The 15,276-nt window shown below is 38.0% G+C and overlaps 1 protein-coding gene across 2 annotated transcripts in view; it reads left to right on the forward strand.

Moving 5' to 3' along the window:
- Positions 1-4,006: 4,006 nt before the first annotated feature.
- Positions 4,007-15,276, forward strand: part of LOC121377204 — a 61,320-nt gene continuing 50,050 nt past the window's right edge. For both annotated transcript variants that reach the window (XM_041505111.1, XM_041505112.1), the window contains exon 1: positions 4,007-4,107. In XM_041505111.1, coding sequence (XP_041361045.1) covers positions 4,036-4,107 — 72 coding nt within the window. In that variant the 5' untranslated portion in view covers positions 4,007-4,035. The remainder of the gene's footprint in view (positions 4,108-15,276) is intronic.

A 15,276-nucleotide genomic window follows, 5' to 3' on the forward strand; every position in this document is an offset into this window, starting at 1 on the left:
GCATCCCCACCCCCTGCGGCCTCCCAGGTTCCTACCTCTGTGTGTGTGTGTGTGTGTGTGTGTGTGTGTGTGTGTGTGTGTGTGTGTGTGTGTGTGTGTGTGTGTGTGTGTTATGGATAAACGTGCTAATGTGTCGTTTGTTTTTACAGATAGACTTTCTGAATGTGGTAACATTTAAACAGTCGTAAAAACGAGGTTAAATCAAGCAAATAAATGAAGATTCAACTTAACCCACTCAACACTGGGTTATTCAGGAGGGGACATGAGACCCCCCCCCCCCCATCATATCTTATATTTGTCCGTCGTCCCATAAACTAGACTCGTAGATAGTGTGGTTGCTCCCCCTATGTTTTGATAAAACACTGGGCAGTTTTCTTTTGAAAAGCTCTGGCTGTATTCTAATCCACTAAATGTTTTAGCTACAGACACGGGTGAATTTGCCAATATGTATGACTGATACAACAGTTCTTGACGCTTACGCGGTAAACTTTACTCCATAACAGCCAATTTAGTGTTCATTTGAAAGGTAGAAAGAGTAATAAAAACTAGCTATGTATAAATATTGATATACTTCAGAACCGAGTTGCATAAACTCATTAAAACAGACCACCTATTCCAAATGTAATACTTTTTTTTCTTTTTGAAATATAAAATTCGAACAATCAAAAATTGCACAGGAAATTCAAAGTGCTGACATGACTCGCCCGAATGCAAGTCAAAAAACAAACAAATAATAGTAATTTTTTTAAAAATCCCAAGTGCACAGTGTGTCCCCGACGTTCAAACTGATAGTACCCTCATCCCCAATTTCAAATACACTCCACGGGCCCTGTACATAATAAAAACGTGTGTTTCTAAAATAGTTATGTGAAATTATTAAATAAATAAAAGAAAGAAACCAAATGAACAACCACGAACAATAGGCGAGCTAATTGCGAATCCACACACACACACACACACACACACAGACAGAGAGAGACACACGCACACACACACACACACACACACACACACACACACAGAGAGACACAGAGACGCGCGCACACTCACACACTCACACACACAAGCACACAAACACATACACACACGCACACACACACATACACACACGCACACTCACAAACTCTCACACACACAAATACGCACACATACACACATATACACACACACAGGCATACACACACTCTCTCACACACACACACACATACTCACACAAACACACATACACACAGACACACACACACACACACACATACTCACACACACACACACACATACACACACTCATTCACACACAGACACACGCGCACACACACACTCACTCACACACACACACACACACACACACACACACACACACTTGAACGAGTATTGGACAAACTAATGTGTGCTTCCACCGATCTCTATCTAGTGCCTCGTTTATAGGACAGCCACTCCCGAGGATATCCTTTACAATAAATCCCATCTTTCTTGCAACGTCTCAAAGAGGACTGCTACTGCCAGATTAGTTGACTAAAGCACGTGCAGTTGTAACATTATTATCGTCTCAAAGAGGACTGCTACTGCCAGATTAGTTGACTAAAGCACGTGCAGTTGTAACATTATTATCGTCTCCAAGAGGACTGCTACTGCCAGATTAGTTGACTAAAGCACGTGCAGTTGTAACATTATTATCGTTTCAAAGAGGACTGCTACTGCCAGATTAGTTGACTAAAGCACGTGCAGTTGTAACATTATTATCGTTTCAAAGAGGACTGCTACTGCCAGATTAGTTGACTAAAGCACGTGCAGTTGTAACATTATTATCGTCTCAAAGAGGACTGCTACTGCCAGATTAGTTGACTAAAGCACGTGCAGTTGTAACATTATTATCGTTTCAAAGAGGACTGCTACTGCCAGATTAGTTGACTAAAGCACGTGCAGTTGTAACATTATTATCGTCTCAAAGAGGACTGCTACTGCCAGATTAGTTGACTAAAGCACGTGCAGTTGTAACATTATTATCGTTCTACTGCTTTATATTTTACTTCACAAACAATACAAGTCACGCTGCATACCTTGGCTGTTCTAACATTTGTCTTCACTTTTTGTATTAGAAATAAGATTTAATATGTATATAATTTAATGGTAATTTGTAAAGAATTTTTTTAATTTATAATGTATTTCTTTTTTAACACCCCCCCCCCCCCCCCCCCCACATAAATATTGATTTTAATTGGCATGGGTTTACAACTTAATAACATGTTTTTATATGAATTTTAACTTTATTGATTTATTTATTATCGGTTTTCTTTTGACGCAAACGAAGTATATATGGTCAGAACATGGCTATTGTTTAACAAAGAACATTCTAGTTTTGAATTTGTCTGCGCACTTAAATTTCAGTGTGATATTTAGTTGGCTAGTTGAATATGAGAAGGGCCTGTACGATATTTCTTCAACTGGCTCTGCTGGCGACCATGGTTTTCATGTTAATTTACAATCCTGAATTTATGTAATACTGGTTATATAAGGAAGATGACCGCGCTGGTGTGTTGTGATGCAGAAATATGCAACTAAATCGACAAAACTATTTATTTCTTGGTCAAACAAAGCAGTTTAACACTTGTTATGATGTGAAAAGACATGAAGTGTTATGATGTGAAAAGACATGAAGACTTTAGATTTGAACACTAATGGTATTCTGAAGATCACAGATGCAATAGCGATAAACATTGATGTGTCCAGTCGGTTGGACACACATCTTTTAGCGGAACATCGTAATAAAGGTAGATTATTTTTATTTGTATTGAAAACATTTACAATATATATAATAATATATATAATAATTATATAAACTGTTTTTATACGCTTCTAAAAGTGGTTGATGGGTTTTAATGCCATTTTAAAATCTAACTTTTTTAAAGATTTTAAATTCTATATTTTTATTTGGATATTAAAAGCAAATAATTTGGTGTTCTTTAATAGTATTACTTGTTTATGGCTACTAAATAAGTAACGGAGAATGTAGGCCTACGGGGAGGTGTAGATTCGTGAAAAAATAATTGCTTCATGAAATTACGTGACAGCTAAATTAACTTCTGTTTGATGAAAATATTGGTTAAAATGGCAAAGCATATTTACAAAACTAATTAAATTGCGTTGTTTCACATAGGTTGATTCTTGAAAAATAATCTACACCTAGAAAAATAGTGTGACGTCACAGGTATGGACTAATGATAATGGAAAATTGCCTTGTACAGGGTTTTCTCCCAAAGTAATACAGAAATCCTAACACCACACAGAATGGGCGACTCAGCTGTCTCTCTCAGCCTTGTTGAACTTCACCCTACATAGTTTAGACCACGACTGTGTGTGTCATAATTCCTCTTAACAAAATACCAAGTGTGTTCCACTGCAGGGGGGGGGGGGGGGGGGGGAATCGAGGTGTCTGGCAAAGCCCGACACAGCAAGCGCCGCAAGCGCGAAGCCCGTGGCAGGGGTCTGGGCATGGGCGTATGGGGACTCTTTGATTTAGGGGGGCTGGAGGAGTTGATTTGCCCGAAATGTTCCTCCCCCAGAAAATTTTGAAAAATGGACCCCTTCTAGGGCTATTCTGAGGTGTTTTCTGCTGGCTAGCCGAGCTGCTTTCTGACCACATTCACAGGAATGTAAAACATCGGGATATGAAAATTGTTTTCGCCTTGAGCAAGGGTGGGTGGGTGTTCGACCCCCAACCACCCCCCCCCCCTGCGCACGCGCCTGCACTGGGTGTTTATTTTCATCAATTTTAAATATCTCTCTCTCTCTCTCTCTCTCTCTCTCTCTCTCTCTCTCTCTCTCTCTCTCTCTCTCTCTCTCTCTCTCTCTCTCTCTCTGGTAACAGACTAGCTACGAAATGCCGTGGTAACTAATACAGATTAGTGCGGTGTCAGTAGAAATATAAGAATTCGTGTTCATGTACAATTTACAACGTGTCTGAAATACTCATGAAATCACTTTTTAACATGTCGATCGTGTTGTGTCGCGTACTGTAGTGATTAAGCAGACCACCTAATGCCAATGACGTCACATTTGCCGCGTTCCGAAGAAAAGAGCTTTAAATTTTGTCATCTTTTTTATCTTGAGGTAAGTTTACTCAATCAATTTAAATAGGATAAAATAAAATAATAGTACATGTTATTTTATAGTTCAAGAATGATATGATTATATTTATGTGGCACATAGCCTAATTTATGTAGTTTAACGAGATCGAACAGACTGAGAAACGTTACAAACAAAAAGTCGGCCTCCATTAAAGTTTTGTTTTAATTTATTATTTTTATTTTTTTATTTTTTGTAAATCGTTTCAATATGGTTTGACTTAAGCAACAAAGTAAAAGTCCTTTGTAAACAACAAAAAATACCAGTTTTGTGTAGAATTAAAAAAAAAACCTTCAGAAACAAATAAAACTGTAAATCTGTAGGCCTACTATTCTATACCATAGAAAAGAAAAGAAAAACCCCGACGCTTACGGCGTAATGGCCGCCATTATGTTTTTATGGACGGTGTAGGCCGAGTCTTGCAGTAATATTCAGAGCCGTATTAGTGCACTGGCCGACTACGATGAGGCCTAGGACACACAATTTTCGAAGGCGAAAAAAAAAAGTGTTCTTATTGCTTTTGAATCGCACACAAAATGATACATTTCTGTTATTTCTATAACACTTTGACTCTCCTTCGTACAGCAAACCGAACTTAAATGATTCATACGCCCCTCCTCCCACCACCACCAAAAAAAAAAAAAAAAAAAAAGAAGAAAAAAGCCCACACCAAACAATGGAATCTGATATGGGCTATACTCGTTTAAAAGCAAGCGCAAGAGAGACATTAAATACGCTGCATAAATGTGTGTGTGTGTGTGTGTCTGTGTGTGTGTGTGGGGGCGTGTGTGTGCGTGTCTGTGTGTGTGTGTGCGTGTGTCTGTGTGGGCGCGTGTGCGCGCGCGCGTGTGTGTGTGGGTGTGTCTGTGTGTGTGGGCGTGTGTGTGTGTGGGTGTGTGTGTGTGGGTGTGCGTGTGTGCTTGCGTGTGTTTGTTTGCCCACGGACGTTCGGTTCCTGGTGTATGGGTGATTAGTCTGCGCGGCACAAAAGTCTGCGCACGTTAATGGCGTGTCGGGGTATGTTTGTAAACAAACAAACAACGTTAATTTAATTCACAAAGCGTTGTTAAAACAACACATCTTGATTGTGAATATATGTATAAAACTGGTCGATAACACTTTTATTGAAAAAACCCTCTGAATTAATGCACTAAAAGTATACTTTTGTCAGCCTCGATCAACGTGTTTTTCTATCACCTGTCAACACGTGTCTGTCAACGTTGTAATGATCAACCTTGCATATCAACTTACATAAATTTACATAGAAGCTTCAATGCATACCTTATTGTAATTTATGAATCCATACATGAAATGAATGTCTTATTTTATCTGTTGACGTAAACATCCAAGCATACTTTGAATTTCCCTCCGAGTGACACAATGCAAAATGGCTACACAAAGACTTTGAAGATTGCACTTACAGCATGCCCTACTTTAGCTATAGTCTGTTTCAAAATTATCGTTGATTGTCCTATATGTCTAACAAACATTTACAGTTAATAAAATAATTTTTGTTGAATAATGATCAAATATTTTTACATTGGCTTTTTTATATTGTCATTTTGTGTTGTCCAAACTAAGGAGCATGGAACACCATTTATATTTATCTCAATCTAAATGTTTCTGAAACAGACTATAACAGGAAGTGTTTGTTATTTAGAACTTATAAAAGTCGGATCCATTGTTTGTTTCTGTTTTATGTAAACATTAGCGACAGAAGTGGTTGTTTTACTGTTTGCTGCGCAGACTTATGTGCCGTCATGCAGGCCAGTAAATGCAGGGGGGTCCCACTAAAAATGTGCTCATTACTTGAGTTTAAAAAACATTAAAATTAAAATAACTTTAGTTGTAATACGTTTATTGTTCCATTGTACTGTGGCGGTGAAACAGATATTTTTAAAGAAATATTTTAACTTTAAAAATATAACACAAATGCTTAGGTGCGCAGACTTAGGTGCCACCAGTGCACCACCTGACGGAACGAGTTATGCGCGTATGCTGTATATTTATTACGACACATTGTTCGGAGGCTTCCACCCTTCTTAAAAAGTATTCTGTAAAAAAAATCAAATATTAATGAAAAAAATAATTTTAAAAAGATGACAAAAGACGAAAAATGACAAAATTTTGTCTGGACAAAATGTGAGGGAAATCTAATGGCAATTAAAGGTAGGTGAGTAATTTATCGTAGTTGTTAACAATGAGTTTTGGGCTTTTGAGCGTTACGTAATTATTGAACGGTGGGATGGAAGGATGTGACGCAATCTAACACGTCACGGCATGCGTTGATTATGGTATAAGGTCTCACTAGATAGATGAATCCAACACGTCACGGCATGCGTTGATTGTGGTATAAGGCCTCACTAGATAGATGCCATCTGCCATTGAAACCCATGTTAAATTGCCCAACTTCAAACGAAGATTGTCAATAGAACGGATTTTCGTTGGCACTAACAACATACACCATTGCGAACATACATTATATTAGCATTTATTTTCACTCCAAAATTGAGAACATTTCAGTTTGAGTTTTTTTGCTATATGGCCGCATCTGGCTGTAGTACCGGTCCGAACAGATGGTTCATTAACCGATTCACTCCGACTGTGTCTTGCACTATACACACATGTCCCAAAAGGTCGATGCACAATGTTACAAAATAACATGGGCAAAATACAGCCAGAAGGCTTACCATTAAACATACATATTGTTTTAATTCTTCACCATTTCCTAGAAGTGAATATGTGAACCATAACATGTGTCACAATTAGGAAATATAGTGAACCGTGATCAATGAACTCTAACCCGGAAGTGATCTGTGTAGTCACTGTGAGACCTAAGGCAATCGTGATGACGTCGCATTAATTACGTCACATACTTAAAAGGCTTCCACCCCTCTTGAAGAGTATTCCATAATAAAGTAAATTGGCAGATGACGAGGAATTACGTCTTTTTGTCCTACGAGATATCAGCGAAGTCAATATAGATGACATGGTTACAATTTGGTATGTGGAATCTGTGGCATTGTAAAAAAAATTCTCACGATTTCTGTCTTGGCAGATGTGAGGAATATATATTAGTAATTTAAAGTAGGAGAGTAGGTAATCATTAACAAAGTGCATGGACTTTAAAGCGTTACGTAATTGTTGAACGGCGCCATATATATGTATATAATATTATTTTGCACCTATATAGGGCCTCCACGAGTCCAAAATGTTGGACTCGAGTACTCGAAGGTCAAACTCGACCCGGACCCGAGTACCCGACACTTACACTATATAATAATGAGACTAAGGAATAAATATAGAATACTATACGAGTTTTCGCTAGATATCATTTTTACGAAACGAGTGAACTTCCCAAACGTATCTGACCGAACGAAAGTGAGGTCAGATACGTTTGGGAAGTTCACGAGTTCATTCGTAAAAATGATATCTAGCGAAAACGAGTGTGGTATTTTATTTATTACCCTCCTTTAAATCACGCAAATTATGAAAAATAAATAAATCAATCAATCAATTTTGTAGCCTATTTCAAGACCGGATGTTGATTTGCATAACTAGCCGGTGCACGACTACGTACCGCCGCATTGAGAAATAGTTCGTTGTACTTCCGCTACTTCTCAGTGACGTTTTCAGGGGAGTGGTGTAGACGTACTTCCCCATAAATTTTCATCGGGTTTCATTTTTTAATTTAAAGAAAGCTGTAAGGTACATGCATCAATATATGTTTATTTTCATATTGGGTGAAAAATGGGTAAAACTAATGCATAGTTCCATATTTTAATAAAACGCCCCCAAGAAACAAATGTTCCCGTTACCCCACTGGTTATGCTAATAATGATGAATTCACAAATCACAACTGACAATAACAATTTGTTGACCAAAAATCCAACCAATAAGAGAATAACAAGTGTTTTTGCAGTTAAAAACGTGTAGCTTGCAAAAGCAGCTGAGTTCAGGGAAAACTAAAGTTATAACTTTAAGGTCGATGACAGTCACTTTTCGCGCCCTTGTTTTGGCTTTCTTTGTACACAATAAATATAGCATATCTTACCGAAATTTCACTTGAAATCCATATTTCGTAAAAGGTACAATTTATCAATCACAGAATTTTCTTCAAACACATTCAGGTGCTTCAGTAATGTTCGAAAAAAAAAATTCAATTTTTTCCAGCATTCTTAAAATGGAAACGTCATGTACCCAGTTTGTGGTTATTGTAAGGAGGTGCAAAGTGACGTCATTGGAATTCTGACGTCATTCAAATTCAAAATTAGCTATATTATTACAATGCATCGCCACATTAAAATAAAAACTGGTCTATTAACCTTGACCCCTGTTAAATTTCTACAACAAGCAAACAACGCTGTTTACAGGTCGGTATATTTTACTTTTTCATAATTCTACAAAAAATATTAAGTTTAAGTTTAAAAAAATAAAAAACTACCTTTTGTCAAATGTATCATATGAAAAAATTAACGTTGGATATGTTTCATTTATTGTGTACGAAGCCAAAACAAGGGTCCAAAAAGTGACTGTCGTAGACCTTAATAATGATGAATTCACAAATCACAACTGACAATAACAATTTGTAGACCAAAAATCCACATAATAAATAAAATGAATATGTTTAATTATTGTTCTATTCATTCTTTTATTTTTATTTTTTATTTAAAAATATTTCTCGCGCGGTCCAGTTTACATCAACTTATAATGAATGACATTTGTAGTAAAAATTGTGGATGTTACTGACCTTGACATTAATTATGAATGAAAAAAATAGTCCCGTTATGCTAATAAGGTCGCTGTCCAACCAATCGAAATTGACTATTCCCTGTTGACAAATCAAAATACAGTTTGTAATACGCACCTGGTGGTGCGTACGAAATTTGTATGACACCGCTATATCTTCACCAGGAGGGTAATAAAGTAAAATAGTACATGTATTATGTGTCTTAATTCCAGCGCAGAACATGAATGCCAAATGTTGCCATTGTATTGCATTGCAGACATTCTCATAGCCCTGTAACAAATGTAACCGGCTGCAAGCATATTAGTCTAGATGGATTTCTAAAAAAAAGGCCTTATTTAAAGCCTTAGGAGCATTTTTGGGTAAATGTGGGAAGCAAAATTTTTAACATAATTTGGGTATGCTGAATCCAAATTTGTCGGTTCCCAAGCTGGATTTTGAGTCCTTCACCTTCAAAATGGCAAAACAAAAATGGCCGCCATATACTTACTAAATTAAAATGATGTAATGTTTCGGCATTTGAAATAGTAAAGTTATGATAGTATTAGCTATTCCTATCTCGTTTGTATCCTAGAATTGATATTTGATATTTCTGTGTTGTTTCATATTTTTACTAAACCTAAAATGTAACATTTAAGCTGTTAATTGGGGGTACCTTTGCTACACTGATGATTATTTTAAGTCAGATAATTGTTATTTTGATATTAGTAAGAGTACGAAAATTCCAAGATGGCCGCTAAACAAAATGTCTTAAAAGGTAATGTTTTGGGGAAGTATTGGGTAAAAATGGATAATACGGCTTTTTAAGACAATTCGAACATTCTGATTAAAAAAAATCATGCTTACTAAGCTGAATTTTCAGTTCTTGATATTCTATCTCTCTTCACCCCACCCCCCCCCCCCCCCCCCCCCCCCAAGAAAAAAAAAAAAAGGTCGCCAAATGACAAACATGCAAAGGCAAGTTTATAGCATAATTTTGTAATCTTTTTGTAATCTTGTAAATATGGATATATAAAAATAAACAATTATATTTGAATGGTTAGCCTATATATTTGATTTCAGTATTTGTTTATATGTGCATTGAAATAAAGATATTTCAGTTATGAAATACACATGTACATTGTTATCTGAATGTTTGAAATTAATACTAATTTGAAAGACTGGCTTAAAATTATATCCTGTTTTACAGCAACGTCTTTAGTACAATTAAAATAATCAAATGTTCAAATAATGACCACTGTACTTTATTATATATGTGTTGTTATACAAGTAGTACAGGAAGTACTTGTTTAGACCCAAAATAAGAACATTTGTATTGCTGAAGCTGAATGCATTTCTACAGTATTTACTGCAAATAGGTAAGTAAACCTTGTATTTATAATCAAATACATAACTGGGCATTAACACATTTATTACACAAAAGTTTAATATTGACATAATTATAAAATATTCTCAAAAAGAATAATAAATTTGAAGTTTGTTACACCCAAACATTTTTTAAAATCTACTATTTTCTCAACATCGCATACTATATAGTTTGTTAGACTATTTAAGGTGTATTTTTGTCATAAATAGAGTCGCATTCAAAATGAAACAAAAATACATGATTGTGTGGTTAACATAATTATTTACATGTATTAGTAGCTTTTTGCAAGTAAAAAAACACCATAATCATATATTTAAAGCACCATGAAAGTTTATGTATTTCATCTTTCGTGGGTACATAGAACTATCTGTATTGTCTTTTGTCTGTACAGATTCTGCATGGGTGGGCACTGCAATAGTCAATGATGGATAACATACTTAATCTGAAGAGACCTTCATCAGTAGATTCTGCATGGGTGGGCACTGCAATAGTCAGTGATGGATAGCATACTCAATCTGAAGAGACCTTCATCAGTAGAGTCTGCATGGGTGGGCACTGCAATAGTCAGTGATGGATAACGTACTCAATCTGAAGAGACCTTCATCAGTAGATTCTGCATGGGTGGGCACTGCAATAGTCAGTGATGGATAGCGTACTCAATCTGAAGAGACCTTCATCAGTAGATTCTGCATGGGTGGGCACTGCAATAGTCAATGATGGATAGCGTACTCAATCTGAAGAGACCTTCATCAGTAGATTCTGCATGGGTGGGCACTGCAATAGTCAATGATGGATAGCGTACTCAATCTGAAGAGACCTTCATCAGTAGATTCTGCATGGGTGGGCACTGCAATAGTCAATGATGGATAGCGTACTCAATCTGAAGAGACCTTCATCAGTAGATTCTGCATGGGTGGGCACTGCAATAGTCAATGATGGATAGCGTACTCAATCTGGAGAGACCTTCATCAGTAGATTCTGCATGGGTGGGCACTGCAATAGTCAATGATGGATAGCGTACTCAATCTGGAGAGACCTTCATCAGTAGATTCTGCATGGGTGGGCACTGCAATAGTCAATGATGGATAGCGTACTCAATCTGGAGAGACCTTCATCAGTAGATTCTGCATGGGTGGGCACTGCAATAGTCAATGATGGATAGCGTACTCAATCTGGAGAGACCGTCATCAGTAGATTCTGCATGGGTGGGCACTGCAATAGTCAATGATGGATAGCGTACTCAATCTGGAGAGACCGTCATCAGTAGATTCTGCATGGGTGGGCACTGCAATAGTCAATGATGGATAGCGTACTCAATCTGGAGAGACCGTCATCAGTAGATTCTGCATGGGTGGGCACTGCAATAGTCAATGATGGATAGCGTACTCAATCTGGAGAGACCGTCATCAGTAGATTCTGCATGGGTGGGCACTGCAATAGTCAATGATGGATAGCGTACTCAATCTGGAGAGACCGTCATCAGTAGATTCTGCATGGGTGGGCACTGCAATAGTCAATGATGGATAGCGTACTCAATCTGGAGAGACCGTCATCAGTAGATTCTGCATGGGTGGGCACTGCAATAGTCAATGATGGATAGCGTACTCAATCTGGAGAGACCGTCATCAGTAGATTCTGCATGGGTGGGCACTGCAATAGTCAATGATGGATAGCGTACTCAATCTGGAGAGACCGTCATCAGTAGATTCTGCATGGGTGGGCACTGCAATAGTCAATGATGGATAGCGTACTCAATCTGGAGAGACCGTCATCAGTAGATTCTGCATGGGTGGGCACTGCAATAGTCAATGATGGATAGCGTACTCAATCTGGAGAGACCGTCATCAGTAGATTCTGCATGGGTGGGCACTGCAATAGTCAATGATGGATAGCGTACTCAATCTGGAGAGACCGTCATCAGTAGATTCTGCATGGGTGGGCACTGCAATAGTCAATGATGGATAGCGTACTCAATCTGAAGAGACCGTCATCAGTAGATTCTGCATGGGTGGGCACTGCAATAGTCAATGATGGATAGCGTACTCAATCTGAAGAGACCGTCATCAGTAGATTCTGCATGGGTGGGCACTGCAATAGTCAATGATGGATAGCGTACTCAATCTGAAGAGACCGTCATCAGTAGATTCTGCATGGGTGGGCACTGCAATAGTCAATGATGGATAGCGTACTCAATCTGAAGAGACCGTCATCAGTAGATTCTGCATGGGTGGGCACTGCAATAGTCAATGATGGATAGCGTACTCAATCTGAAGAGACCGTCATCAGTAGATTCTGCATGGGTGGGCACTGCAATAGTCAATGATGGATAGCGTACTCAATCTGAAGAGACCGTCATCAGTAGATTCTGCATGGGTGGGCACTGCAATAGTCAATGATGGATAGCGTACTCAATCTGAAGAGACCGTCATCAGTAGATTCTGCATGGGTGGGCACTGCAATAGTCAATGATGGATAGCGTACTCAATCTGAAGAGACCGTCATCAGTAGATTCTGCATGGGTGGGCACTGCAATAGTCAATGATGGATAGCGTACTCAATCTGAAGAGACCGTCATCAGTAGATTCTGCATGGGTGGGCACTGCAATAGTCAATGATGGATAGCGTACTCAATCTGAAGAGACCGTCATCAGTAGATTCTGCATGGGTGGGCACTGCAATAGTCAATGATGGATAGCGTACTCAATCTGAAGAGACCGTCATCAGTAGATTCTGCATGGGTGGGCACTGCAATAGTCAATGATGGATAGCGTACTCAATCTGAAGAGACCGTCATCAGTAGATTCTGCATGGGTGGGCACTGCAATAGTCAATGATGGATAGCGTACTCAATCTGAAGAGACCGTCATCAGTAGATTCTGCATGGGTGGGCACTGCAATAGTCAATGATGGATAGCGTACTCAATCTGAAGAGACCTTCATCAGTAGATTCTGCATGGGTGGGCACTGCAATAGTCAATGATGGATAGCGTACTCAATCTGAAGAGACCTTCATCAGTAGATTCTGCATGGGTGGGCACTGCAATAGTCAATGATGGATAGCGTACTCAATCTGAAGAGACCGTCATCAGTAGATTACAATGGGTGCATATTTTGTCAGAATCGTAAAACTGGCGATATCCTACGAGAAGCAGGAGACCAAGGACTATCAACAGTGAAAATATCGACATCCATTAGAAACAAATTAAGGGACACAAAGAACAGACATGTGATTGATCGCCTAGAAAATATTCTGATTTCTTCTGATGTTCAAACACTAGTGTGGCATAAAACCTGCTATGTTCACTATAGAGATAAAACAAAAATCCAACGTCTCCACAAATCTTTACAGACGCATGCTGATGATATGGTTAGCTACAGCGGTAGTGATGCTTCGGCTGGTAACTGTCATACATTGCAAAAATGCGTAGAGCCAATTAATTGGAGTTTATGTTTGTTTGTGTACACCCAAAAGAGTGCCTTAGTTCAGTCATGACTAATAAAATGAGTGAAAAAACGACATATAAAACTATAATTAAATGAAAATGTTCTTTCTTGCACGGTGCTTGAATGTTAATAAGTACGTTAATATTTAATATTCTATTCCTACACCAATCTACGAAAATGTTGGGGTAGTTTTTTTTGTTTTGTTTTTTTGGGGGGTTGTAAATAATTTCAGTTTGGTTTGACGTAAGAAGAAAACTAAAAGTGGTTTGGAAATAATAAAAAAAAAAGTACTCATGTTGACCTACTAACAGAACGCCCGATGCTACGTCACAGGTCTGATTTAGGTCGAACCGACTGAGCAGTGGGTTTTTTTCCTCTAGCGTTTTACAAAATAAATTTCGTTTGGTGCAAATTATGTGGAAAATACAAGGACAGTGTTTTAAAACACCCAAACGTCAGGGGGATTTGTAAAGCGAGCGTCACAAACTACATCAACGGCACGAGTATGGTGACAAAGTGTAATATCTCGGCATTATTTAGTAAATAGTATATATACATTTATTGAGGAGAGTGATTGCTCGCCTAAAACCATTGTAGGAGAGTGATCTTCAGCTCGCCTTGATTTTGCTCATGGTGAAGACTGATATCTATCTAGTGATCCCATCAACTCACATACGAATAACGGTTTGTTTCCACCCAGCGGTTTGTGGAGATGTGCGCGCAACCGAATCGGAGAATATGTAGAGATGTTTATTGGACGAACCATCGGGGTTTTACCAGGGTGGTGTCTAAACTGTATACAAAAATAAAAATTTGCTTAAACAGGCAGAGCTTTCGACCCCCTAAGCCCACCCATACACAGGACTGAATGCATATTTACAAACACATGGAGGATGATATAATTTAAGATCATAAGTTTAAGAAAAACAAAACTTAAATATCAATCCGTAATATTTAGTGCACATAATTATGCTTATTAAATGTATTTAATTGAACATAAACAACTTTAGTAGCTTCAGATCGTCGCAAATTTATAATTACTATTAACGCATGCGCAGATGTGGGGGCGGATCTTGGTCGTCTATCTTGAAATGTTTACCTTCTCAGTTTGTCGTAATTAAATAGCAGTATTTTAACAGTTAATAATAACTCCGTTATCATTACATGGTGGCAGCGGTGGGATGAAACACTCGCCTTTCGGAAGTTAATAGTTGAGAAATGTGGAAATAGAAAATTCACTAAAAAACAGACATGTTTATCGTCGGACAGCAGACGACAGAACTTGAGACGTTGGAATGGTGCAAATTTGAATTTCGACGTTGCAAAACGATATTAAATAAAACCTTGTCATATTCCACATAACATTTATTAATTCAAGATCAGGAGACCTGAAGTTATTCTTAGGTTTAAATCGACGGTGTCGAAAAAAGCCGGGTTTTTGTTTTAATTTGTGAAAACGGAGCGAGACGTGTCACGCAGTAAGTGAATGAATATCGCCGTAATATAAAACACTTACACAACAAATTATTTAGTATTGTCAGATGGTAAAATTTAAGTTTACAAAGAACTGGTTCGAGTACATCGAGATAAACAGATA

Source organism: Gigantopelta aegis, chromosome 7 (assembly GCF_016097555.1).
Source record: "Gigantopelta aegis isolate Gae_Host chromosome 7, Gae_host_genome, whole genome shotgun sequence".
Classification (NCBI taxonomy): Eukaryota; Metazoa; Mollusca; class Gastropoda; order Neomphalida; family Peltospiridae; genus Gigantopelta; species Gigantopelta aegis.